The following is a 27,886-nucleotide window of genomic DNA, read 5'->3' as shown; positions in this document are numbered from 1 at the left end:
TCTTCCAGAGTTGGTGTTTTGGTCCAGAATTCCAAAGGATTATTACCCAAAAAATCTTACCCAAAAAATTATTACCAAAAAAATGTCACCCTATACTTAATTTGGGCTAACAGTCTTTATAAGGAAAGAACGAACCTCTCCCATCCTTGTGAATAAATTCTTGCTAGCCTAACTGTCATCTCTAACTGTTAGGAGAAGCACACGGACTGAAACCACCCACCCTGGCGGGAAACCACAGTAACCATTTGCATGAGTTATTTTATGACAGGAGAGTCTGGTAAGGAACACGTAACTAACAAGCCACCACCAACTGGAAGAATTCCAGAGAGGTCAAAAGAAGATGCCACCTGTCCTACCACCTCCCAGAACCTTTCTTGCTGGCATCCATCTTGGCTGAGCCATGTGTGTGCCACCAGGAAGGACCCTGAGTCAGATTGACTGGCCAAAGAAAACCCAGAAACTAACCCCATCACCATAAAAACCAAGACTAGGAGCCACATGACGGAGCAGTCCTCCTGGGTTCCCTTACCCTCCTGCTCTCTACCCGGGGGCCCTTCCCAAGAAAGTCTTTGCTTTGTCAGCACATGTGTCTCCTTGGACAATTCATTTCTGAGCATTAGACAAGAGCCAATTTTTCGTCCCTGGAAAGGGTTCCCCTTCCTGCAATGTAACCCCTGGCTTTTCTGGCTGATGTCTGTTGCTGAGAAGCATGCCAGAGCTAGAGGGCCAGCACTTGTTCAGTGCAGCTTCTAGCCATTTGCAGTCTTGCTAACCCAGCACAGGGCTCAGAAGCAAAGCCACAAAGAGGTTGTGTCCCAGAAATATCTCTGCTGATTAGAATCTTGTCTAAACTTAGTTTATTAACAGAATCAATGTTTCAAGCAAAAATGCAGTTCCTCTAGTCTCCTGTGTTCCCTGGTCTGTGATGTGTTCCTGGAGGTGATGAGTTGATTACAGAGACTCTGATGAAAAGTTTTTTATATTAATAGTTTGCTATTAATTTTTATATGCATTTAAGAAACTATTACTAGCAAAATATTGCTATTAAGCAGCCAAGTAGAAGGAATGATTATATTCAAAGTCAAATCAGAAAAAATATTAAGAAAAATAGAATTAAAACATAGATAGCCATGAAAAATACCATGAGTCATAGGCCAGTGACTGATGCTGGGAAGTGCAAGGTGTGTGTGAGGGTGGTCTTTTGCGGGTCTTGCACAGGCCAGTACGTCAAACAACACACAGCAAGCTCCTTCACTCTGAAGACCCTGCTTCACCCTCTCCAGCTCCTTAGACTTTATCCCTTGATTTGTTCACTGTTTTTCATTGGAAGAGTCTCCTGCAATTTTACCTCTCTTACACACCATTGTTTTCACTTTTCCACATTCTCTTCCAGGAAGAGGCCATTTGCATGAAACTATTTGCATGCATATTTTTCCATGGTTGTTTTTATCATGCAGATAGTTTACATTTTGGCTTTATTTCATTCAGTATTATATCAGAATCATTTTCCATTTGCAAATAGTTTTCATTTTTAAGGGTTAGTTGTTTCCATGTTTTAGAAATGAGTATCATTGGACACATAGCTCTTGCCTTCTACTGAACTTTTAGGCTTTCTTAGAGAATAAATTCGTGTAAGTGGCATGAATGAGTCAGAGCATATACGTTTTCATTGGTCGTTTTTTTCCTGTTTATCTGATTTCTTTTATTATTTAAGAAAAATATAAAATCAAAGGTGCAATTTTCATTCAATAAATATCATTTGATCCTTTGGCAGTTTTGTTGCAGAAAGTGAAGTCCATGATTTTAGAATGATGGTAGCAATTCATCAACCAAGTAATCAGTTTTCACACAGTTTAAAAAACTGCAGCAATTTACTTGAACTGTCTGTAGAAATCTTGACACTGTGGAACTGTCATTTCAAAGGACTTGTTCTTTACTTGGCCTGAATGATCTGCCACCTTGAGCATCACTGTAACATAAGGATACTTATGTGATCTGCAGCTGTCCGAGCTCACAGCCATACCCAGCTTCCACTGAAAATCTACGAGTTGGCTGGTGACCTTGGACTTAGTATCCATCCGTAGCTCACTAGACCCCTCCATAGTAGTGTCCAGGGCTCTCACCACTAACTCAGGTGGAAGCTCCTGAAGCCATCTCATTATCAGTTCTGAACTGTCCACACCTTTGAGTCTTCTTAGACCCTAAAATTAATGATTGCCTTTGTTCTTATAGGCAAAGAACATTTTCAGAGAAAGGGGTAAAATGTTCAGTGGAAAAGTGACAAAGGATATGAATGTTTTCTCAGAGAAGAAGGAATACACTTGGCTATAAGCATATGATAAATTCTCAATCTAATCGATCATTAAAAATGTGCAAATTCAAGCAAAAAAAGATACCTAGCAAGGTCTGAAAAGTTTGAGGACACATCCTGAATATAAGGTTGGGGAAACAGCTAGTTTCATTAAATTTCTGCAGATAAGTTAACTGACAATATTTGGGGGGAGGATAATTTGATAATCACTGCCAAAACTTAAAATGTAAATGCTTTCTGATCCAACAATTCTACTTCTAAGACTAGATCTTGGAGACTCACAAAAGTTCACAAGGGTAAATAAACAACTGTATTTATGTCAATATAATGTTTAATAGTGAAAACTGGAAGGATTTGTTCCTCCACCCACAGAAGACCTGGTTGAATAAATCATGATACATGTACCTCAAAGCACTGCCACTGACAGAGGAGAGGTCTGAAGCATAGTATAGACATCTGCCAGGGTCGGTCCCAAGGGACACAGTTGATGTGAACTCTTAGTTGCATGATGTAGGATCTAATTCCCTAGCCATGGATTGAGCCTAGGTCCCCTGCATTGGGAGTGTGGAGTCTTAGCCACTGGATGACCGGAGAAGTCCTCACAGTATTTCCTTTCTCAATAGAACTTGCCAGTGAGTTCATTCTTTTTCCCTTAGTGAGTCTTCCAGTGACCAAAGTACTAGCCTAGGTATCAGAAAACTAGCATTCAGCTACTTTCACTGAATGAGTCACTGGATTCCACACTGTGCCAGAAGCTGACTGGGAAATAAAATCTTGTCATTTATGGATGAGAAAAATTGCAGCACAAAGAATACAGATAACTGCCAGAGGTTGTTGAAAATGCAATCTGAGAAAACTGGCCAGCGCTGGGTCCAGGACTTCTCTAGCCTTGCTCTCTGCTGCATGGAAACAGAACTTGCGTCACAAGCCCAACTTTCCATGCATGACAGCGTCCACATTCTGACCACTGTCCACAGAGGTTTGATGCAAGCCCACATGCAAACACTGCTGTGCCTTTGTCCTGAGAGCTACTGCTACACCTCTGACTGACCCTACCCAGATCCATACCTGCCAGAGGCCAGCCTCCAAGCAGGCTTCTGGCCATGATAGAATGTTCTAGACATGCACTCACCACACCACCACAAACCACAGATGCTTACTGAGCACTTGAAATGTGACTGCTACAACTGATGGACTAGGTTTTTTATTTTATTTAGTTTAATGAACATACCTTTAAATAGTCATGCATGGTTACTGGATACTGTGTTGGGTAAATGACACTCTAAAAGTACAGCCTTTTAGAGTGTCATTTAAAAGTACAGTGTCATTTAAAAGTACAGCCTCTTAGAGTGTCATTTACCCAACACAGTATCCAGTAACCATGCATGACTATTTAAATGTATGTTTACTAAACTAAATAAAATAAAAACCTAGTCCATCTCCTCCAACTAATAAAAATAAATGAAAAATAAAAAAATAAAAGTACAGCCTTTGCTTTAAGAACTCTGACAAATCTGACTACAACATGTTGGACTGTGGTTAGCTGGACTGTGTAAATTACTTATGGGGAATTTTGTGTGCAATACAAGAAGGAAGAATAGAAAACAAAGAAAGCAGGAGAAACAGAAGAAAGGAATGAGAGTGCCTATTTTTGAAGTGTGGCAAAATGATGGGGCCGCCAGGGATTGTGGTTGCATCTGAATGGCCATGGTCAGTGCCCCAGGCATGCGTGAAGTCTGGCTTTGCAGCCACTAAGAGGGGCTTTGCTGCTTCCAGCCTCTGAGTATCACCTGCCACAACCGGAAGCTCATTTCTGTGCCTTGCTATGGGATCAGCCTAACCAACACTCTCTGTACCTACATATACAACCCAAAATGCTATTGGATATGATGGCTTACAAATCTCGATATACATAGAATGGATTGGCACAAAAAGAAGCATAGCTTAGCTTCTCCATGATCCGGTCTAGTGTAGAGTGGGGTTGAGGTTTGCAATACAACAACAGGCTGACCCGCTCTGCCAGTCCACTCTCATTTCTCTCTTGGGTTCCTCTACCATCTGTGGGATGCATCAATATTTCCCAAAATGAGCAATAAAATGGACCATTTTCAAGGCAAGTACTCTTAAAAACACCTGCAAATTCATGTGGGGACCCCATTTGGGATTAGACTTCTCCAATTTCTTAGAGCATCCAATTGTAAGTCAATTTCAGTTTACATATTTTTTTCACCTTTAAAAAATATATCCATTCTTTTTCATTTGTTTTAGTCACATATGTAACTTACAAATACAGTGATAAACTAAATGACAGGTATATAGATAGCTATTTTCTACCCCAAAGGTATATAATATTCCCCCATATTTTCTAATATACCTTTATAATTTTTTGAATATTTAATTTTTTAATATTTGTGAAATTTAAATTTGCTAATAATGAGAAAGAGAGCTGCCAAATATTTTTCCAAATTTTTAATCAGTTCTCTAAACATTAATATATTTCTTTTTTTCCACCCATGTAAAACACTTTCTTCAATATTTACCATATTCCGAGATGTACATCAGCTTTTTCTAGATCTGAGATTTTTGTTTCTTGTTCCACCTATCTCTATCAATTTAATTAATACAGTTCTCAAAATTCCTAAAATTCTTCTTAACTGTTGCTGTACATTTTCTCTTCTAGATGAATTTTAGTATCAGTTTGTCAAGTTTAATTCTAAAATCCTTTAGGTAACTTGATTGCTTATTTTCTAAGCCTAAACAGTATGTGCTGTGCTTAGTCACTCGGTCATGTCTGACTTTTTGCGACTCCATGGACTGTAGCCGACCAGGCTCCTCTGTCGATGGCAAGAACACTGGAGTGGATTACAAAAGATCCTCCTCCAGGGGATCTTCCCAACCCAGGGATTGAACCCAGGTCTCCCACATTGCAGGAAGATTCTTTACCAACTGAGCCACCAGGGAAGACCATGAATACTGGAGTGGGTAGCCTAACCGTTCTCCAGGGGATCTTCTTGACCCAGGAATCTAACCAGAGTCTTCTACATTGCAGGCAGATTCTTTTCCAGCTCAGCTACCAGGGAAGCCCAAGCCTAAACAATATGGTGGGAAGTTAAATGTTACCCACTATGAATCTTGCCTCCTCCCTGCCCTTACCAACCATATTTCCATACCACACATTGCTGGCAGAAAACAGCACTCCTCACACAAAACATATCCTATCTCCACTCATCCTGTGTTCTGCCATGATGCCAGGCCAACCCCTACACGTTATGGCTGCTGTGGTCTTTCTTATTGCCTTTTAACCCAAGGAGTCCACTTTGGAGGATCAATCCAAAGCAAATAGACATGCATTCAAGTGAAAATGTATGTATACCTCAGCATTATTATTAATAGAGAAAATATCCCTAACTATGGGCATAGAAAAGATCTGTGAAGCAAATACATGCCACTAGCCATGCCAGGTAGACCAAGTTTGGACTAGCTAGTAGAGTGCTCAGCCATAAGTGGCTACTGTCAGTGGAGCTTGGTGCTACCCTCATAGTGATGTCTACAAAGACTTCAGGTGGCCTGGAGATACTTCAAGAAAAATGTTAAATAGAAAAGTGAAGCATATAGCTATAGGTATAAATATATATAATCTTAACAGCAATGTAAAAGGAACTTATATATTCATTCAATGAATATTTATTGAGTATTCTCCCTCTAGGGGAGATATCCACTCTTAATCTATCTTTTTCTCCATGACTTACGGTGATGTTGAAGGGGGATGACACAGTATATCCTTAAGGAGAGGCTAGCTAAGCCCCTGGACAAGGCTTCGAAAGATGTTACCACACCTGTTCAGGTCCAGAAACTGGATTTTTCCCCCAGATACCCAAAATTGATGAGGCTTATGAGGATCAAATAATGATGATAATTTATAAGTCAATTGCCAAGATGCCTGTGTACCACTTTCTTCAATGCCAATAGGGATAGAATTCTCCAATAAGTGGAGAATTCAGTGATCCCTCAGGGGCTTTCTGATCCCAGAAGAACCTAACTCAGCCTTGAAGGAGAACTGGCTGACCCAGAATTGGAGCCAGATGTGTGTCTTGGAGAAAAGCCAGCCAGACCCCAGTGAGAGAGCCATGGCAAGGCTAAACGGTCCACTTTGAGGGGGTTCCAAACAGGCCACATCCTATCAGCTAACATTTTGTGTTTTACCTCTACTGTGTAAAGCAAATTACCGAAACTTAAAAGCTTAAGCAACAACTTCCTGTCTCAGTTTTCCCGAGTTAGGAACCTGGGTGTCGCTGGGCCAGGACAGGGTGGCTCCAGTGGCTCAGGCCACAACCTTGGGTCTGTGTCCACACATCACCTACAATGTGCATTTTATACTTTGCATACTTATTTCCAGCAAAGCCTTTCTATGACTAGACATCTAAGCACAGGAATTTTCAGTGCCAGCTTTTAAAGTCTGAGTATTCAAATAACTCCTGACCTGACCACTGGATTTGATGAGATGAGACCACAGAGGAGGCAGGTGAGCGGTGGGGCCACACACAGTCTGTCCAGTGGGGTCTGTGTGGGTGTGCTGAAGTGGGCCCCCCCAGCCCTCTGCACAGCACCATCTTCCTCCCAAGCTTCTCTGAGACAGGAGAACTTGCTCCTGGAGTGTGCCTCTTGCTTGAGGCCTTCTTTCTTTTAATGCCAACACCCCCTCCTCACCCCGACCCCTGACCCCCCCAAGCCCCAACCTCATCTTACAGATCAGATGCCGGACTGGATCAGGGGCTGAGCACCGTGCCCCTGCCCCCACAGCTTCACCGCAGGCGTGAGGACCGCACGCCCAGCCCTCCGGTGCCTCCTCCTAGCGCCCGGTGATTCAGGCACTGGCCTTGTGCATGTGAATGTGGGGACAAGACAGCGTGGTCAAAGCCCCTGAAGCAAATTCTATTCCTTAACCTAAAGTACACCCCATGGAACCAGATACAAAGCTGGCGACTCGGACACTGCCAGCCCTTGTGACTGCTCTGCCGTCCCTCCGCTGGGGCTCAGGCGCAGCCTTACTGGGCATACTACAAGAGGCCACCAAGGATGGGGGCTTCTCGCCTGTCATGTGCTGGGAACTCTTCCCTGGTCATCCTCAAAACACACACGAATGGCAGTTCTATAAAGAAGACTGTATTAATCAGTCAGACCTACTAGTCCTGGACGCACAGGACCATAGTGCCTGCTCTTTCCACCGGAGGGACAAAGATGGTCTCTTGAGAAACACACACTGCCTCTATCAGTGTCCGCTGCCAGGAACTCAACTGGAACCTGCTTGCCTACAAGTGAGCTGGTAAAGCTCGGGGAAACCAGGCTCCTTCCCAGACTGCATCTGCACTCCCACGGCTGTACCTTCATCTTTGTTCACAATGGTTGATGCCTGTCTCCCAAATGATGTTTGTCACCTCTACCTTCTTCTAGAAAATATGGTGCTTGCTATTGATAGTTCTAACATACCATGATTTTTTATCTTTCCCTTCCCCAAACACCATGCCCTCAATTCCACATTAGAGCTAAAATTATCTCTTCGTCTAGAATCAGAAAACTGCACTGGGAAGACCCAGAGGAATCGGGTGGAGAGGGAGGTAGGAGGGGGGATCGGGATGGGGAATACGTGTAAATCTATGGCTGATTCGTATCAATGTATGACAAAAAAAAAAAAAATAGAGTCAGAAAACTCAGTTGCTTAAAAGAAAACATAACATGGGTCTCTTTGAAAAACTAAACATATGAAGAAATTTAGAATACGGGGGAAATGCAGAAAACTAATATTGGGAAAAGTGTGTGTACATATGTGTGTGTGGGTGGGGGGACTAGGGGAAAGAACCAAAAATTGGTAGGGAAAAGCCATGAGACATATTTTATCTTCTTCCAGCAAATAGTAAAGGCATTCTACAAATGTACTCATTGTTCTCCAAGAGGACATTCAGTCCTGGGGAATCTAAACTTCTCTTAATGCACCCTCAAATGAAGCATTTTGTAGACATGAAATTGTCTAGACATCTAAACCTATCTTTTCAAAAAAAGGAACAATTATATAATTGAATTCTAATCTTGTATAGGAAGACAGGTGCTAACGATGAGAGCTGGGTGTTAATTTTAAATTGCATAAGATCTGGTTATATTAGTGCAATCAAAATTTTCCTCAACTCAAACATCTATTGTTCAGGTCCCCACCAATCATTAAACTCTCTGAAAAGCAGGGAAGTTCAGAGCCACTTAGAGAACATTTCTTAGATATTTTATTCTGTGGCTGACATGTGTACTGTGTGTGTAAGGCACATAGTTTGATCAAATAAGTGTGCTTATGTGGTTAAGATCATCTATGTGAAACAAACAAATAAATAAAGGACTAGAAGAATAGTTGCCAGAGGCCTACTCTTCCCACCCAACTTCTCCCGCTGCCCACCCAGCTCCGTGGCCTGTGTTCCTGAATAGCAGGGTTGGGGTGGGTCCTGCCCAGTCTCGGTGAGAAGGCCACACAGCTGTCCCAAGTTCAAGGAGCAGAGTGTGAGATGCCCCCATTTTCCAAATATACATGCTGGGCATGGTGCATGTGTAGTGGGCACATCTGGGGGGAAGTCAGGTATTGCAGGGAGAAGCCTTGAAGTTTCTATACGGAAAAGCACTCAGCATCAATAAATGAGGGAACATCACCGTGTTTCAAACGCCACTTCCTGGTCATTCATTCTTACCTGTCCCCGCAGTGTCCTGTCCATGCTCACAACTTTGCCCATAAAAGTAGAACACAGCCATAGAAGGACACTGTGCAGGTCTTAGCTCCTTGTCTGAAACAGGCGAGGAAAGTGGGGAACAAGCAACGGCGGATTCAGCACACTCGAGTCTCCCCAGTGGGCCGCCAGCTCACACAGACGAGTCTGCCTTTCACGATCCTTCCAGGAGAGTTTTATTTTATCGCTTTTAATAATCACACAGCACTATCCCAGAGGGTGATACCCCTCTTCACAGACAGACGGCCCCCCTCAACTCCAGAGAAAACCATGTTTAGTGAACTTCTGAGAATATATCCAGAGAGTAGACTCCTAGTGAACTGGTTTGCTAAAGGGCAGCCATTATCAAATAATTAATGCAAACTGTTAGTTCAGTATATTTTCCCATTGGCAATACATGAAAGGACCAGTTTGCACGTTACGGGGTCTCTGTGGTTCTGTTTCCATGACTCCAGGAGAACATAAAGGTCAACTCTCACTGGTAATTAGCTTAGCCACAAGAAACTGAACTCAGTGAGTATAGCTCTGTCAAGGTGTCATTTCCTGAGAGGCCCCTCCTGACCCCTCCTTCCTCATTTGTTACTGGACCAAGACACACCCACCCTTGCTCCCCACGGCATTGTTTATTGTACTTTTCACCTAGATAGGAGAGTGCTTCCTTCTCTTTCTGCTCCCCTCCTTCCTCTGTCCTGTGCAAACTATAGTGGTTTCCCCAATATACTACCCATGTTGGTGTCCTTTTGCTCATATCTAAATACATCTGCCAAATTTGATAGAAACAGAAATATGGCTGAGTCTTCTCTCCTAAACTCAGATGTCTTGATCACAAACATTTCTCCCACTGCCAAAACAAACCCAAATTAAGGAATACGAAGCTGAATAGAGTATTCAAAGCAACTGTTTCCAATGTGTTTTTTCCAACCCCACCAAATAATTCTGCAATTCTCAGTAGACAGTGACTGCGTGCATGCTAAGTCACTTCAGTCATATCAGACTCTTTGCAACCCCACAGACTGTAGCCTGCCAGGCTCCTATGTCCATGAGATTCTCCCAGCAAGAATACTGGAGTGGGGTTGCCATGCCCTCCTCCAGAGGATCTTCCCAACCCGAGGAATAGAACCTGAGTCTGTCTCCTACATTGGCAGGTGGGTTCTTTACCACCAGCACCACCTGGGAAACCCCAGACACTGATTAGGTGTTCCACAAATTAAGCTCAATTTTGACATCTACTTGCAGAAGGCATCAGATCCCACAGGTTAAGTCCTACCTAACCAGTCCTACTTTGTGTTCTCCTAGGGTCATAACTTGGCTCAGTCCTACCAAGACTACCCCACTTTAAATACCAGTGCAAGGCCAGGTTGTTACCTGTGCTTCTGACCAACTAGCTATCAGTTGAAGGTTCCCCCAAACACCTATGATTATTTGCTACAGTGCCTTACAGAACTCGGGAAAACAGCTTACTTAATTAGGTTACTGATTTATCACAAAGGATAGGAATGAAGAGTCAAACAAAGAGATACACAGGGTGAGATCTGAAAAGGTCCTGAACACAGGAGCTTCTGTGCCTGTGGAGTTTAAGCTGTGTCACTCTCTCAGCATGATGATGCATTCTGGTTAGCCAATCCAGAAGCTCTACAAAGTCAGAAGTTCAGGGATATTTATAGAGGCTTCATTACATGGGCATGACCAATTGAATCTTTGGCCATTGACAACTGAACTCAATTTCCAGCCATCACCCATGACCCCACATGACCTTCCCAGGTGGGAAGTTGGTGCTGAGTGTTCCAACCCTCTAAACATCTTAGTGTTTTCCCAGACAACCAGCGTCCAACCTCGGTTGCATGCAAAGCTGCTTCAGTCATGTCCGACTCTGCGATCCCATGGACTATAGCCTGCCAGGTTCCTCTGTCCAAGGTATTCTCCAGATAAGAATACTGGAGTGGTTGCCACTTCCTAGTCCAGGGGAATCTTTCTGACGCAGAGATTGAACCCATGTCTCTTGTGTCTCCTACATTGACAGGCGGGTTCTTTACCACTATTGCAACCTGAAAAGACCTTGGGGTTTTCCAAAAGTCACCTTATTAACATAAATTCAGGTATGGTAGAAATGGGTTTGTTACAAATAACATGACACTTATTTCACCTTTATGGCTCTGAAGCACTTTCAAAAACTGAGGACAAAAGATCATATATTATAACAAAAGTGCTCCCCTTGCTCTTACTGCTTAGGAAATTCCAAGGGTTTGGGGAGCTGGGAGCCAGGAACAATAGATGAAGTCAAAAATAAATATTTGTTACAAATCACAACATCCCATTGTTGATACTTTTTATATTGCTTGATTTTAAAGCGTCCACTGTATACATAAGGCAAATTTGAACCAGTTCCTGGTAGCTATAGAGCTGCTGATCCCACACTCTTGTGGGGGCTTTGACCTATTTAAAGGTCAGGGTGGAAAAAGTTCAACTTTAGGCTTTTAGGCATGATCACACTGTAGTGCTCTTTCTCACCAACAGTTTCCATTCTTATTAAATGCAATAAATATTTACTAACCCCAAACTCTGCTGAACCCATGGAAGAAAACAAAGATTTTTGAAACTGGTGTCTTGCTTACCACAATAAGTTTAACAAGATAAGGCAAAAATTCCTACTCCTTGGGATTTCCCTGGTGGTCCAGTGGCTAAGACTCCATGCTGCCAATGCAGAGGGCCTGGATTCAATCCCAGGTCAGGGAACTAGATCCCACATGCCACAGCTAAGTGTTTTCATGCTGCAACCAAGAGTCCGCATGCCACAACTATGGCAAGACTCAATGCAGCCAAATAAATAAATATTTTTAAAAATTTCCTACTCTTGGCACTTGAAAAAAAGTCATGGTAGTCACCCTGCTGACCTTATCAGTCATCAATCCCGAAATAGCCAATCAGATACATAGACTTCTTAGGGAAGTCATCCTCAAAGAGGAGGCTGCAGGCCATAGGCTTACTTGAGACCCGTGGAATCCACTGAAATCACTTCTCAAGCGAATTTTGTATTTATGTTTGGACCATCTTCTTAGCTCCTAAGTCTCTGAAATTGCTTAGAATGCTGATGTGGCTTTTACAAACAGTTGTCTTTCTCATATTTTCTTAAGGATTCGTATCCTCTGGAGCAGTATGTATATTCTACAAGAAATCTGCCATAAAATAAGTAAATAAAACAATTACCACTTACTAGATAATTTATTCATATGTTGACCTTATATTTGGACTAAATTTCAGTTCAGTTCAGTTCAGTTGCTCAGTCGTGTCTGATCCTTTGCAACCCCATGAATCGCAGGATGCCAGGCCTCCCTGTCCATCACCAACTCCTGGAGTCCACTCTAACTCATGTCCGTCGAGTCGGTGATGCCATCCAGCCATCTCATCCTCTGTCTTCCCCTTCTCCTCCTGCCCCCAATCACTCCCAGCATCAGGGTCTTTTCCAATGAGTCAACTCTTCACATGAGGTGGCCAAAGTATTGGACTTTCAGCTTCAGCATCAGTCCTTCCAATGAACACCCAGGACTGATAAATTTAGCTGTTATCAAACTTTGACCAATGAACAATAGATGCTTAGTGATTTCTTTCATGACTTTCACTGAGGCTGCAATTGGCATTCTGCAGGCTTTCCAACAAGACCATTTTGCAGGAGTCTCCAAAATTACAAATGCCTTATGACAGGTAATAGCATCAACACAAACAACCCACTTAAAAACTGGGCAGAAGAAAACCTGAATACACATTTCTCTAAAGAGGACATACAGATGGCCAATAGGCAAGTGAAAAGATGCTCAACATCACTAGTTATTAAAGAAATGCAAATCAAAACTACAATGAGATATCACCTCACACCGATCAGAATGGCTATTATCAAAAAATCCACAAACAACAAATGCTGGAGAGGGCATGGAGCGAAGGGAACCCTCCTGCACACTTGGTGGGAATGTAAATTGGTACAGCCACTATGGAGAACAGTACAGAGGTTCCTTGAAAAACTAAAAATAGAACTACCATATGACCCTACAATCCCACTCCTGGGCATATATCCAGAAAAAAACATGGCTGAAAAAGATACATGCACCCCCATGTTCATTGCAGCACTGTTTACAACAGCCAAGACATGGAGACAACCTAAATATCCATCAACAGTGAGTGAAAGTGAAAAATCACTCCGTCGTGTCTGACTCTTTGTGACCTCATGGACTATACAGTCCATGGAATTCTCCAGGCCAGAATACTGGAGTGGGTAGCCTTTTCCTTCTCCAGGGGATATTCCCAACCCAGGGATCGAACCCAGGTCTCCCACATTGCAGGCATATTCTTTACCAACTGGGAAAGATGTGGTACATATATACAGTGGAATATTACTCAGTCATTAAAAAAGAATGACTTAAGGCCATTTGCAGTGATATGGATGGACCTAGAGAGTGTCACGCTTAGTGAAGTAAGTCAGAGAAAGAGAAATAGCATATGACATGCCTTATATGTGGAATCTAAAAAGAAATGATACAAATGAACTTACAAAACAGAAGGGGACTCACAGACTTAGAAAACGAACTCAAGGTCCTGGTGGGGAAGGGATAGTTAAGACTTTGGGAAGGTTGTATATACACTGCTATATTCAAAATGGATAACCAACAAAAATCTATTGGATAGCACATGGAACTGTGCTCAATGTCATGTGGCAGACTGGATGGGCGAGGCATTTGGGGGAGAATGGATACATGTATATGTATGGCTGAGTCCCTTCACTGTTCAGCTGAAACTATCACAACATTGTCAATTGCCTATACCCCAATACAAAATGTTTTTGGTGTTAAAAAATTAAGTTAAAATTTTAAGGAAAGACCATTTTGCAGGACATGACTGAGCAATTCCACTTCCTGAACTGAAATCCACATGTACTGAGCAGTGCTGTGTACAGGGTATGCTCCAAACACATAGGCAGCAAAGAAGAGCAAGACACATCCCTGACCCAGAGAACTACCCTGCAGTCCCAGAATCATGCCAGCCAGGGAGGGATATGACAAGAGCTAACACCAGGTGTTCTGGGAAAGAGGCCAAAGGGCAGGGCAGGTGAGTGAATGCTCCATCCTTTCCCTGAGCAGCTGAGATAGGAGCTGGGTCCTGTGGGGCGAGGGAAGCCGCAACTGAAGGAGAGCAAGGAGCTTTGAGGAAGGCAGTGCATTTTGCTGGGAGCACTGGCTTTGTGTGTGAGGGAGAGTAGAAGGTGGGAAAAAGAAGTGGGATGGGGCCAGGCAGCCCAGTTACCCAAGGCCATTAGATTCTTAGCAGCCCCAGACCTCAGAGACTCCCTTCTATGTAAGATCTGAGAAGTTCACTGAGGACCTGAGACCTAAATGGAAATTCTTCACCTCTTCCGGCTGCATGAGATCAGTTATCAATTGCCCAATGTCCAGCAGCATCTTTTAGTACCACGCTTTGTTTCTGAAGGTAATGAGATATAGTATATGGGGTGGGGGGCAGTGCGGAGGGAGGTGAGCAAAAAGAGCATTGAATTAAGAGTTAAGAAACTGGGACTTCGCGGGCAGTCCAGGGGTTAAGACTGTGATGGCAATGCAGGGGACATGGGTTTGATTCCTGGCCCGGGAACTGAAATCCCACGTGCTGTGTGATGTGGCCAAAAGATAGAGTTAGGAAACGAAAATGAAGTTTCCATCACTGTGTAAAATACCTCTACACCGCTGGGGTTAAAAAATAACACATGTGACGAATGGATAAGAAAGCTGTGGTACATATACACAATGGAATATTACTCAGCTATTAAAAAGAATGCATTTGAATCAGTTCTAAAGAGGTGGATGAACCTATTATACAGAGTAGTATAGGATGTAGTATAGTATAGGATGTAGTATAGTAATAGGGTGGAGCCTATTATACAGAGTGAAGTAAGAAAGAAAGAAAAACACCAATACAGTATATTAATGCATACATATGGAATTTAGAAAGATGATAATGATGACCCTATATGTAAGATAGCAAAAGAGACACGGATATACAGAACAGATTTTTGGACTCTGTGGGAGAAGGCGAGGGTGGGGTGATTTGAGAGAATAGCACTGAAGCTAGCACAGATCGCCAGTCCAGATTCGATGCATGAGACAGGGTGCTCAGGGCCAGTGCACTGGGATGACCCTGAGGGATGGGACGGGGAGGGACCTGGGAGGGGGATTCAGGATGGGGAACACATGTACACCCATGGCTGTTTCATGTCAATGTATGAAAAAAACCACTACAATATGGTAAAGTAATTAGCCTCCAATTAAAACAAATTAATTGATATTTTTTAATTTTTTTTAAAATAGCACATGTGGTCACAGATAAGGCCTTATATTTTCTCAGAGACATCACAATCTAAAACAAGAAACAAATACTATACATAGAGGAGGAGTAAAGTCAGAAGATGCTGAACTCAGAAGGGAGAGAGGAATCACTGAGGGGAGAGTGGAGGGAGTGTCACCTGATACCACCCTACTTAAAAACAGACCACAACTTGTCCCTGTTTCATGGGTGCTGGCAGAAGGCACGAGATTACTGAGTCAACGACCACGGGGTACCCATCATTCTTGCATCTCCTGCCATGACATCCCACTGGAGAGGGATGTGTGAGAGACGGGTGCCACGAACACAAAGAACTGAATCACAGCTGAGGAGCACTGAACGCAGGCAACATTCCAGAGGGAGCCATGGCCTCTCTGAAAATTTCCTGCTGCAAACACAACTCTGAGGATGGCCTGGGGAAAGAATGGTCCAGTCTCACATTCTTGACACACCCAGTATTTGAGTTTCTGGTGGCTACCATAACAAATGATCATAAACTGGTGGCTTAAAACAACAGGTCTGGGATCCAATGCTTTTCAATGGAGGTGTTAGCAAGGCTGGTTTCTTCTGGAGTCTCCATGGGAAAATCCACTCCAGGTCTCTCTGCCAGCTCCTAGTGGTTTCCTTTGGTGTTGCTCAGCTTATAGATGCATCAGTTCAATCTCTGCCTCCATCTTCAATGACCTTCTCTCTGTCTCTCTGTCTCAAATCTCCTTTCTTTTATAAGAACATCAGCCAATCCTAAATCCAGGATGATCTCAGGGTGCTTAACTTAATTATGCTAGCAAAGATCCTTTTTCCAAAAATATCAACTTCACAGGTTCCCAGAGCTAGGAATTAGACATTCTGGGAAGGAAGGGCAATATTCCACTCATACCCAGCAAAGATATTCAGGAAAGGAAGAGGCCCACAGAGGATCGCTCTCTCGATGCTGAGTACCTTCTCAATGAGAGAAGGGCTGTATGTCACCCTGAAGCAATCACTATTGTGGAAAGATTTAAGGCACATTCGAGACAAAGCGTCATATTTTACTAAAAATTGGGAAGCTATTAGGTTGGTGCAAAAGCAGTTTTGGTTTTTCAGTTGTTGAAATTTTCCATTTGACATAGGAATACATTCTTATAATTCTTATATAAATGTGGCTATGTTATACATTCTTTTAATGCACATTTCTCACTATCTTTACTTGCTAATGACTTTTTGCTGTTTCTTTTATATACATTTTAGACTATGGAAATGATATTAGACAAAAAGCAAATTCAAGTGATTTTCTTATTCAAGTTCAAGACTGGTCACAAAGCAGCAGAGATAACTCTCAACATCAACAACACACTTGGCCTAGGAACTGCTAATGAACGTACAGTGCTGTGGTGGTTCAAGAAGTTTTGCAAAGGGAATGAGACCTTTGAAGGTGAGAAGCATAGTGGCCAGCTATTGGAAGTTGACAACGACCAATTGAGAGAAATCATCAAAGTTGATCCCCTTACAATTACACAAGAAGTTGCCAAAGAACTCAGTGTCCACCATTCTATGGTTGTTCAGCATTTGAAGCAAACTGGAAAGGTGAAAAAGCTCAATAAGTGGGTGAAAAAAATCATCATTTTGAAGTCTTATCTTCTCTTATTCTACATAACAATGAACCATGTCTCGATTGGATTGTGACATTCCACAAAAAGTGGATTATATACAACAACCAGTGACCACCAGCTCAGTGAGTGGTTAGACTGAGAAGAAGCTCCAAAGCACCTCCCAAAGCCAAACTTGCACCAAAAAGAGGTCATGGTCACTGTTTGGTGGTCTGCTACTGGTCTGATCCACCACAGCTTTCTTAATCCTGCCTGATGAAACCATTACATCTGAGAGGTAAGCTCAGAATATCAATGAGATGCACCGAAAACTGCAACACCTGCATCCACCATTGGTCAACAGAATGGGTCCAATTCTTCTCCATGACAACGTCCAACAGCACATCACACAACCAATGCTTCAAAAGCTGAATGAATTAGACCACAAAGTTTTGCCTTATCCACCATCTTCACCTGACCTCTCATCAACTGACTACCACTTCTTCAAGCATCTCAACAACTTTTTGCAGGGAAAACATTTCAACAACCAGCAGGAGGCAGAAAATGCTTTCCAAGAGTTCACTGAATCTTGAAACATGGATTTTTACACTACAGGAATAAACTAACTTATTTCTCATTGGCAAAAATATATTGATTTTAATGGCTCCTATTTTGATTAATAAAGATGTGTTTGAGCCTAGTTATAATGATTTAAAATTCACAGTCTGAAACCACAATTATGTTTGCACCAACCTTAATAGGAATAAACAATGGTTCAAAATTGGGAAACAAGTATGTCAAGGCTGTATATTGTCACCCTGCTTACTTAACTTAAATGCAGAATACATCATGCAAAATGCTGTGCTGGATCAAGCTGGAATGAGGTTGCCAGGGGAAATACCAACAACCTCAGTTATGCAGATGATACCACCTTAGTGGCAGAAAGCAAAGAAGAACTAAAGAGCCTCTTGATGAAGGTGAAAGAGGAGAGTGAAAAAGCTGCCTTGAAATGCAACACACAAAACACTAACATCATGGCATCTGGTCCCATCACTTCAAGCAAATAGATGGCGGGGGTGGGGGGAGGGAGCGGAATGGAAACAGTGACAGACTTTATTTTCTTGGGCAGATGGTAACTGTAACCATAAAAACATATCTATATATGTTCATATAAAAATACTTTTCCTTTTTTAAACATAAATTAAATCACATACTCTTTTCTTTTTTCTTCCATTTTACAATGTGATTTGGAGATTCCAACACACCAGGGCATAAAGGTACTTTCACTCCCTTTTTTAAATAGCTGCATAAAATTCCATCACAGCATTTATTTAACCATGATCCCAGGGAGAACAAATGTTTCCAGTCTTCTACTACTGTCAGGCAAGTGTATGCTCCTCGGTTCTGTCTCGTCACAACAAAGATTTGAAGTGACGGACATTAAAGCCCTCGGCGTGTCACAGCTCTCGGACAGACTGTGTTATAGCTCTTAGACAAATCAGTGTTACAGCTCTATTTTATTTAGAAAATAGCAAGAGAATCCATCCTCCAGGCGTGAGGGCATGCCGACCCAAAGACGCGAACCAGCGCAAGGGAGGAGGGCAGGAGGGAGAGAGAGAGAGAGAGAGACCTTTGTCCTCTTTTTATATGTTTTTCCCTCCCCCTGGGCCTGCCCTGTGCAAATTGGGCTTAGCCAGGAATGCTGTTTGTTCTACCTGAAGTCCTCACTCCGGTCCTCGGACCTTCATTTGACCTGCCTTTGTTCTATTTTCGCGGGCTTTTCCCTTCCTTGTCTTTTAGCCACCGCCATTTTGGACCCCTTTTTCCTATTCTAACAACCTAACATTCCTCCCTCAAGAGATGGGAGGCCCAATTCTTTGGGAATAGGGGCGTCGAGGTCTTTCGGCTACTTCCTGCTGAACTGGGACAGCCAGGGGTATTGGGCCTCCCCCTCTTGCTAGTCTCAGGCCTCAGAGTCCTCATAGTGGTGTCCATCTAAGGGTGAGTGATATTTTCCATGGTCAGCTGTAGCTTTGTATCTTTGTTGAACTGGCACCGCATGTTGTAGCTTGTTGACCCAGCTATTCTTTTATCATCTAAGACAAAGCTGCTTCCATCAGTGTACCAGATTTCCTCAGGATGGGTCAGAGGATCTTTCAACAATCCCTCTCAGGGTTTTGTCCAGTGGTCCAAGGTTTCTAGACAGGATCGAAAGGGGAGAGAGCCCTCAGGGGTAGGCAGGAGGATGGCTGGGTTAAGAACCTCACAACAGGATATAGTGAGGCCTGGATTTTCCATCAGCGCTACTTGATATCTGAGGATTCTTTGATCAGACATCCATAAATGGCCTCTCCCATTTAGGAGTTGTTTTACTTGGTGGCTGGTAAAAATAGTTTGCCCCCAAAGGAGAGTTTTAAAGCATCTTCTATCATGATTGCAATAGCTGCAAGATTTCAAAGGCAGGGGGGCCAGCCTCGGGCAGTTGGATCGAGCCTCTTGGATAAGTAAGCTACAGGCTGGGGCTCCAATCCAAACCTTTGAATTAACACTCCCAAGCCTATTCCCTCTTTCATGGACATAAAGTTGGATTGCTTTTTCTGGGTCTGGCAACCTCAAGGCAGGTGCCTGAGTTAAGGCTTGTTTTAATGTAGCCTCTGCCTTCTTTTGAGGGGTTCCCCACATCAGTGGGATTGAATCATCTCGTCCCTTTAACCTTACATATAAGGGATGGGCAATTAGACCATAGTAAGGTATCCAGATTCTACAATACCCAGTTAGCCCCAGGAAAGCTCGCAATTATTTTTGAGTCGTGGGGGAGGGCAACTGGAGGATTCCTTGTACCCGATCAGAGGACAGCCTCCTAGACCCATGTGTAATCTGAACTCCCAGGTAAGTGACCTTTGTCTTGACCATCTATGCCTTAGCACAGGAGACTTTATATCCCCTCTCTGCCAAAAAGTTTAGAACCTGAATTGCATATAGTTGGGCATTTTCCTCATCTGGAGAACAGATTAATAGGTCATCTACATGTTGTAATATTTTTCCATTAGGTCCCAGGTCCACATCTAGGAGATCCTGGCTAAGGACCTGTCCAAACATGGGGGCTACCTCTGAACCCCTGAAGTAATACTGTCCAAGTCATCTGTTGGTGTTTTTCTCCTGGGGTCTCCCACTCAAAGGCAAAAAGATATTGGGATTCTTTAGCCAGTGGTATGTGAAAAAAAATGCATCTTTTTGAGATCCAAGACTGTAAACCACTTGGCACTGGGTGGGATTTCTCCCAAGATTACATAGGGATTGGGTACTGTGGGATGGAGGGGGACTACAGCTTCATTTATGATCTGGAGGTCTTGAACCATTCACCAGGTTCTGTCCTTTTTCTTTACTGAGAGGATTGGGGTGTTACATGGCAAATTGGTGGGGACCAATAGCCCACAAGCAAGAATTTATTTATTAAAGGCTGTAGTTCCTCCCAAGCCTCTCTTTTGACGGGATATTGTTTCTGGTTAGGAAACCGAGTGGGATCTCGGAGGACAATGATGACCAGTTCAGTTTGGTGGGCTCATCCATGAATTCCCTGGTCCCACACCTGGGGGTTTATTTTGTCTTCCCATAGTTTTTGGTCCCTCTCTATTGGAGAAGGTGTAATGGGTTCTTCAGTAGTAACCAGGAGCTGTAGAGCTCTAGGGGCTGAAAAACTTCCCATCACAAGGGTGGTCCCCAATTTAGTGAGTATATCTCTTCCCAATAAGGGAGTAGGACACTCAGGGACCACCAGAAACTGGTGGGAAAATATTTGTCCATCCCAGCAACAAAGAAGTGCTTGGGTGAATCTTTTAGTAGTTGTTTTTCCTGTAACACCCAAAATGGTACAGGTTTGGGAGGAGAAGGCTCCAGAGTAGGAGATCAAGACAGAGTAGGTAGCCCTGTGTCAACCAAGAAATTATCGGACCTACCTGCCACATCCAGCTGTATCCTTGGCTCCAGCCAAGGTACATGATGGTTATCTGTGACAGGCGGGCTGGCTGGAGCGGGCCTCTTCAGTCCTGTGGAACCATCGTGAGGGAAGGCTTGGCGCTTGACCTTGAGGCTCTTGGGTCCTGAGGGCAGAGTGCCGCCCAACATCCCACTTGATGGCATTTGTGGCAAGCTGTTCTAGGAGACTTGTCACAGTTCGGAGTTCTTTGGCCCAATGCCCCGCCTGTCTACAGATTAGGCATTTGCCTCTTGCTTTGTCCTTCAAGGAATCGGGGTGTGCCATAGTGCTTCCGGAGGGCGGCCAGCATCTGGGCATGCCTTGTCTCTTTCCTTCTCTCTCTCCTGGGCCTTGGCCTCCTTCTCCTGTTCTCTGTTATAAAAGGTATCGGTGGCTGTCTGGATCATCTCATCTAAAGAGGCAGCAGGGTCCTGCTGCTATAGCTGTTGTAACTTAATTCTGATATCTGACACACATTGGGACAGGAATTTGTCCTTTAAAATCACCTGTCCCTCGTAAGAGTCTAAGTCCAGATTGGTTAACTTTTGGAGGGCCTCTTTTAGCCTTTCCAGAAAGGCAATGGGGTTCTCGTTGGGATCCTGAGTTATTGCTGAGACCCGGCATAGCTGATTACTTTTTGCTGGGCTGCTTTCAGTCCTGCCTTCACACAGATTAGAAAATGATCTCTTCCCCAGATGTGCTCAGGGTCCTTATAGTTCCAGTTAGGACCTGAGGAGGGGACTGCAGTTTCCCCTCCTGGGTATCTATCCCTTGACATATGAAGCCCCGTTGGATAACTTTGGGCTTCCTTTAAGACCCTAGTATGTTCAGGGTCAGATAAAGTTTGACTAAATATGACCATGATGTCCTTCCACGTCAAGTCAAAGGCCAAGGTAATATGTTGGAATGTATCTATATATTTGCCTGGGTCATTTGTATAGCATCCCAGGTCTTGTTTGATCTGTCTTAGTTCTAAGAGGGAGAAGGGCTTATGGACACGGGTTGGTCCGAATTCTCCTCCAGTTTCAACTAAGGGACATACTCAAACTGGCTTTTGTGGAGGGGGTGCTCCCGGATATGGGGGCACGTTTGGATACAAGGAAGGAGCACCGGACAACTCGAGAGCAGCGGGAGGCTCCAGTCTCTTTGGGGGCATGGAAAGTGAGCCTTCACAGGGGGTTCCCCCTCTTGGTTGCCTGTGCCAAACACCATCTGCCTAGTAGGCTCACTTTTAGGGCGTACAACAATCCCATACTTAAGGCATAGTTCCTTCATATCTCTTACTAGAAAGAAAATTTGGACATAGGGGATCTCTGTACATTTTCCTTGTCTTTTGCAGAATAATTCTAGCTACAGGATGGTATTGTAATTTAAACTCCCATCCTCAGGCCAGTGTTCCTCAACCCCCAGTGGATATTGTGGCCACACAGTGACACAAACGAATTTTTAGCGAGTCCTCCTCAGAGTTAGAGGATCAAACAGCTTCTAGTTATCAAGGATGCATCTCAAGGGCACCTGCCAGGAAGTGGATTGGTTATTTCCCATCTGAAAGACAGTCATGACAGGGAGGAAAAGAAAAAGAAGAAAACTAATAGGCCTCCTTCAATTTTCATGGGTGGACTTCCTTAGGGGTGAGTCTTTCTGAAGCTTATCCTACCCAGTACTGTCGCAACCTGAGAGCCAGGCGTCCCCAGGTCAGGATATTATACAGTATTTCCCTCCCAAGTCCAGCTATTTTCTAGTTGTCCCTCCAGATGATTGTAGAGGCAACATTGTGGGCCCGGATGGGGTTAAGGAAAGGAGCATGAAACAGGAGGGAAGGAGGCAGAGCACAACCTTTGAAAGAATGATGTAGCACAAGGGCATAACATAAACCAATTAAAATCAATTGGGTCCAAGATGACAAGTCAAATTCAAGTAAACCTTAACCCCCAATCTATAAGCCAAAAGACACACCCAGAGGTGGCAGGACAGCTCTAAGGCACTGTCAAAAGAGGGAGGAGTGGGTGGTTCCCCAATGGTTGGGATGATCCTCCCACTCATTAGCATAGGAATCACCCCACTAGCAAAACCTAGCCTGGACAATTCCATTTCCCCAGCCCTTGCCCTCGGCAATGGCCAACACCTTGAAGAGTGGCTTCTCTCTGAATCCTAACAAATCCATCTCTTACTTATAGCTTTGTCTCTTAATGAATTTTTGCAATGAGACAGCAGAGCCTGAGCTTCATTAGGTCCTGAAGCTGGGTATCCTGGGTTTTGGCTGGGCTCGAGTCCGGGAGAGAGCTGAAGGACAGGAGGAAAAAGCAGTGGGGAAAATGTGCCAAGGAATCCCCTTCACAGCCCGCCAGAAAATCTGCTAAATATCTGACAGGTGCTCACAGTTTTCATTGGCCTGATCCTTGGCAATGAGAAGATTAAGGACAGAGAAACCCCCGCTGGCTCGGGTAACAGCTACTGGGGCCCAGCAGATAGTGCCTTTGGGACATACCAAAGAGTAACCTCTCCAGAGTCCCTCAGTTGGGCCCACTGCCACCCACCTGTTTGCTGGGAGTTCAAGGAAACAAGAAACGAGAGATTGTAAAAGAATTAAAATTTTGTTAGGCATATTAGCCATAGGAGCAAGGACCTCCTACCTTAACTGGAGGTCTTCTGGAACCTGAGGCTGAGCCGTGTGAGCTTTCTGCTGAGTTCTTTTTTCACTGTCCTGGTCTCCAGCACGATGGGCCTCTTGTCAGTTCCCTTGCTCTGGGTTTTCTTCGTGTTCTGCTGCTACCACGGGAGCTTTTGCTGAGTTGGGCTCCTGCTGTGCTTGCCCTCCACCTTGTGGGGGCCACACCGAGGTTGTTTCAGCCAGGTTAAATCCGAGTCACGGCACCATAGATGTCAGGCAAGTGTATGCTCCTCGGTTCTGTCTTGTCACAGCAAAGATTTGAAGTGATGGACATTAAAGCCCTCGGCGTGTCACAGCTCTCGGACAGACTGTGTTATAGCTCTTAGACAAATCAGTGTTACAGCTCTATTTTATTCAGAAAATAGCAGGAGAATCCATCCTCTAGGCGTGAGGGCATGCCAACCCAAAGACGCGAACCAGTGCACAGGGGTGGGGGGTGGGGGTGGGGAGAGAGAGCGCGCGCCCTTTGGCTCCTCTTTTAATATGTTTTTCCCTCCCCCTGGGCCTGCCCTATGCAAACTGGGCTTAGCCAGGAGTGCTGTTTGTTCTACCTGAAGTCCTCACTCCAGTCCTCAGACCTTATTGGACCTTCCTTTGTTCTATTTTCGCGGGCTTTTCCCTTCCTTGTCTTTTAGCCACCGCCATTTTGGACTCCAGTTTCCTATTCTAACTACCTAACACTATGACAGTAAATAACATGGTGTAACAGTCATTGTGGAATTCTGTGACTACCTACATAAGATAAACACCTAGAAATGAAATTTCTGGTTCAAATTGCATGTGCATTTTAAATTTTAATAGCTATTGTTACAGTGCTCTCTGTAGAGGCTGTGTGAATTTATATACTTTCTGGCCTTGTATGAGAACATGTTTTCTCACATCTGAGTCAACATACTTCATTAAACTTTTTCATCCTTGCTAACATAAGTGAAGACAGTGATCTCAGTATAATTCTAATTTTCATGGTTTTTATTACACATGAAATCTCTGCACATTTTTTAGTTTGGGGACTTTATTTATTGATTCATAGAAACTTTTTACATCTCAGAAATTTAGCCTTTTGTTTTACCTCATTTGTAATTTTTTCAAGTTTGTCATTAATTTTCTGACTATGCTTATGGCAATTTTTGTGAGGTTGAAATCTTCATTAAAATTTATCAGTATTTCTGGGCTTCTGATTTACATTTCCATAGCTAGCAAGAGGTGTTGCAGTCCAAAATTATATAGAAATCTTCCCATAATTTATTATAAGATTTTTATGGGTTAATATTTTACATTTAAACCTTTGATGCATTTGGAATTTATCTTGCCATGAAGCATATGGTTCAATCTTGATTTTCCTAAATGGCTCACTGCACCCTGCTCACTGCTCCCATAGTCTTGCTGTATCTAACTGTTGGCTGAACCCAGGGTAGGCAAACACAAGTGGGGAAGCTGGAAGAAAACTCAAAGAACTGTAGAACTGCAGAAATGTTTATTCTCTCTGGGCTGGACAACAGCCCTAGTGAAGTAGAAATTGCTAGGCAGTCAGTATAGAACACTGAGACCTCCGTCTTGTTTTCAGTAAATATCTTGCTGCATTAGCATAAAATTATATCCTTTGTCTAGAATTCCTGGAATGTGTCTTTGATCTGATAACTCAGATCCAGAGAAGGGCAGTAATTAGTTTCTGTTCCATATGCTTGAGGGAAAAACAACTGGTGATCATTAATCTTAAACCTATACATCTGATCCATTGTAAAATGGCCAGGAGGCATGAAAAAGGGTGAGGAGAGAAGCCATAAAGATGTTAAGTTAAGCATCTTGACCTTTAAAGTGATTGGTTAGAAATAACAGGATTTAAGAACAGGAGCCAATCGAAAAAGGAAGAGATTAATACTGGTAAAGATACAAAACTGCTGTAATCCCCACATTTTGGGGGACCCTTTACCCCCCTCAGTGTCTTTGCTGAGAGCTTTATACTTTCCTCCTCTCTAATAAATCGTATTCGCTTGCTACCATGAGTGTTTATGTGTTCCTCGAGTTCATACTTCGGCTTCATGAACAAGAACTCAGATTCCCGTTTCAGTAGCAGCAGATACAACACAGCACACAACCTCCAGGGCTTTCCAGGTAGAACTTAAATATGCTTACTGAACAAAAGTAGCCTGTGGCCAAGTACCTCCTCATGCATACGCACAGTGCTCTAAGGGGTCTCAGCTGTTACATAATTATTATTAACAGGAGAGGGAGGGTGTGGTGTGAGAGAGCCTGACCCTGCCATCTTGGCTAATTTGCTCTATCCCTGCTGCTGCTGCTGCTAAGTCGCTTCAGTCGTGTCCCACTCTGTGTGACCCCATAGTCGGCAGCCCATCAGGCTCCGCCATCCCTGGAATTCTCCAGGCAAGAACACTGGAGTGAGTTGCCATTTCCTTCTCCAATGCATGAAATGAAAAGTGAAAGTGAAGTCACTCAGTCCTGTCCGACTCTTAGCGACCCCATGGACTGCAGCCTACCAGGCTTCTCTGGCCATGGGATTTTCCAGGCGAGAGTACTAGAGTGGGTTGCCATTGCCTTCTCTGGCTCTATCCCTATAGCTACTTAATTATATCAATCACCTATATTGAATAAATGATTTTTCTGCCCACTGATTTAAAATGCAACAGTTATTGAAGACTAGAACCACTAGATTTTAAGCAGGAGAATGTATAATTAAATTTACTTTCATTTATTTTTATCTTAGGTACATGTTTTTGGTTTTGTTTTTGTTTTTGAGGATCATAGTTCCCTGACCAGTGATCAAACCAGTGCCCCCTGCAGTGGAATTCTAACCACTGGACCACCAGGGAATTCCCATGACTCAAGTAGAGCGTTTGATATTATCATCTCAACTATATGGAATTCTTTTTTATTCTAGGGATAATAAAAAAAAAAGTTAAATATTCCTGTGTCTATTGTAAAAATCCAGATTCACAGTGTAGGAGCAAAGTAGCCAAGATGGCATGGTCAGGCTCTCTCACCCCATTATTTTGTAAATAATGATTATATAACAGCTGAGATCACTAATAGCACTGTGTGTGCCCATCACTGTGAGGTACATGTGAGGTATTCTCTTGGCCACGGGCTACTTTGCTCTGTAAGCATATATAAGCTCCACCTGAAAAAGGCCTTCTGGCTGCCTTATGGTGGTGAAGATGTATTATGGTTGTGTCCACTGGGTCAACCACGAGAGGAGAGAATATAGCATGTCTGCCGCTACAGTTGCTGTGCTAGTCGGGGAGAATAAATACATTTGCAGTTCCTAGAATCCTTGAGTTTTCTTCCAGCCTCTTAGCCCGTGCCTTGCCTACCATGGGTTCAATGAACAGTGCACACAGTGAGGAAGAGTGAGACACACAGTTATGTATGTAGCAGCAATATAATAAATATAATTTTATTGTCCCCATTTTATAGACTGGAAAGCTGAAGCATTGAGAAATTAAGACGCTTGCTCAAGATCACACTAGTAAGTGACTGACTCCAAGCTATTCTTCATTATGATATAGCCCAGCTTGGTTTAAAGAAACAATAAAATGATGGAAAGACGCCTCTTCCTTCTGCCATCGGCCCCCTCTCCCAAGACACTACTTTTTTCCCCTTCTGGTCTCCAGAGCACAATGACAATGTTTCTGGCTTTGAGGTTGGTTTACACTCTAAACAACACCTTCAGCCTTCTTTGCTATTAGCAACTCCAGGGCCTCCTTTCTGTCTATTTAAATCAAGATTAGCTCCAATTTTCACCTGTTGCCTGTTAAGCTAGGGACTCCCTAGTTTCTCTGCAGTTCCTAGTTTCTGCTGGTTGAACTGCTTCCTGTGCATAGACTATACACACTTGAAAAGCTGAGTCACTGTCAACGAGCATTGTTGTGGTCAAGGAAGACAAATTTCATGCTCCTTCCACCAACACTCAAAGGGCAAATGACTTGTCTCGGTGCCTGTAGTGAATGCAGGGGCCTGGACTTAATTATGGTTGAACATTTCTTGAGCAGAGGCTAGGCTGTTTATATTACCGTTCACTGAATTCTCATAGTTACTGTATGAGGGACGTGGCCTGGTTAGGCAGGTGGAACGTGGTGGTAATGCTCATCACAGACACAGGATAGCTTTCCAACAGCTTGGGGGACATACTGCGCTGGGGAGGAATAGCTGGCCATCCACCTAGATAAACCTAATATTGTTGGACAGACACTGCCAGAAGATCACGTCAGGAGGGAGCCTCACAGA

General features: G+C 43.5%; 1 protein-coding gene across 1 annotated transcript; it reads right to left on the bottom strand.

The window, feature by feature from the left end:
* Positions 1 to 1,871: 1,871 nt before the first annotated feature.
* LOC122688325 (COMM domain-containing protein 6-like) lies at positions 1,872 to 2,102 on the bottom strand. The gene has a single exon (XM_043894239.1). The coding sequence runs from the start codon at positions 2,100 to 2,102 to the stop codon at positions 1,872 to 1,874; it is 231 nt and encodes a 76-aa protein (XP_043750174.1).
* Positions 2,103 to 27,886: the final 25,784 nt, after the last annotated feature.

The sequence above is a fragment of the Cervus elaphus genome, chromosome 33 (assembly GCF_910594005.1).
Source record: "Cervus elaphus chromosome 33, mCerEla1.1, whole genome shotgun sequence".
In the NCBI taxonomy this organism is placed as follows: Eukaryota; Metazoa; Chordata; class Mammalia; order Artiodactyla; family Cervidae; genus Cervus; species Cervus elaphus.
Note: the sequence above shows the minus strand (reverse complement) of the source record. Positions and strands in the feature narration are given on the sequence as shown.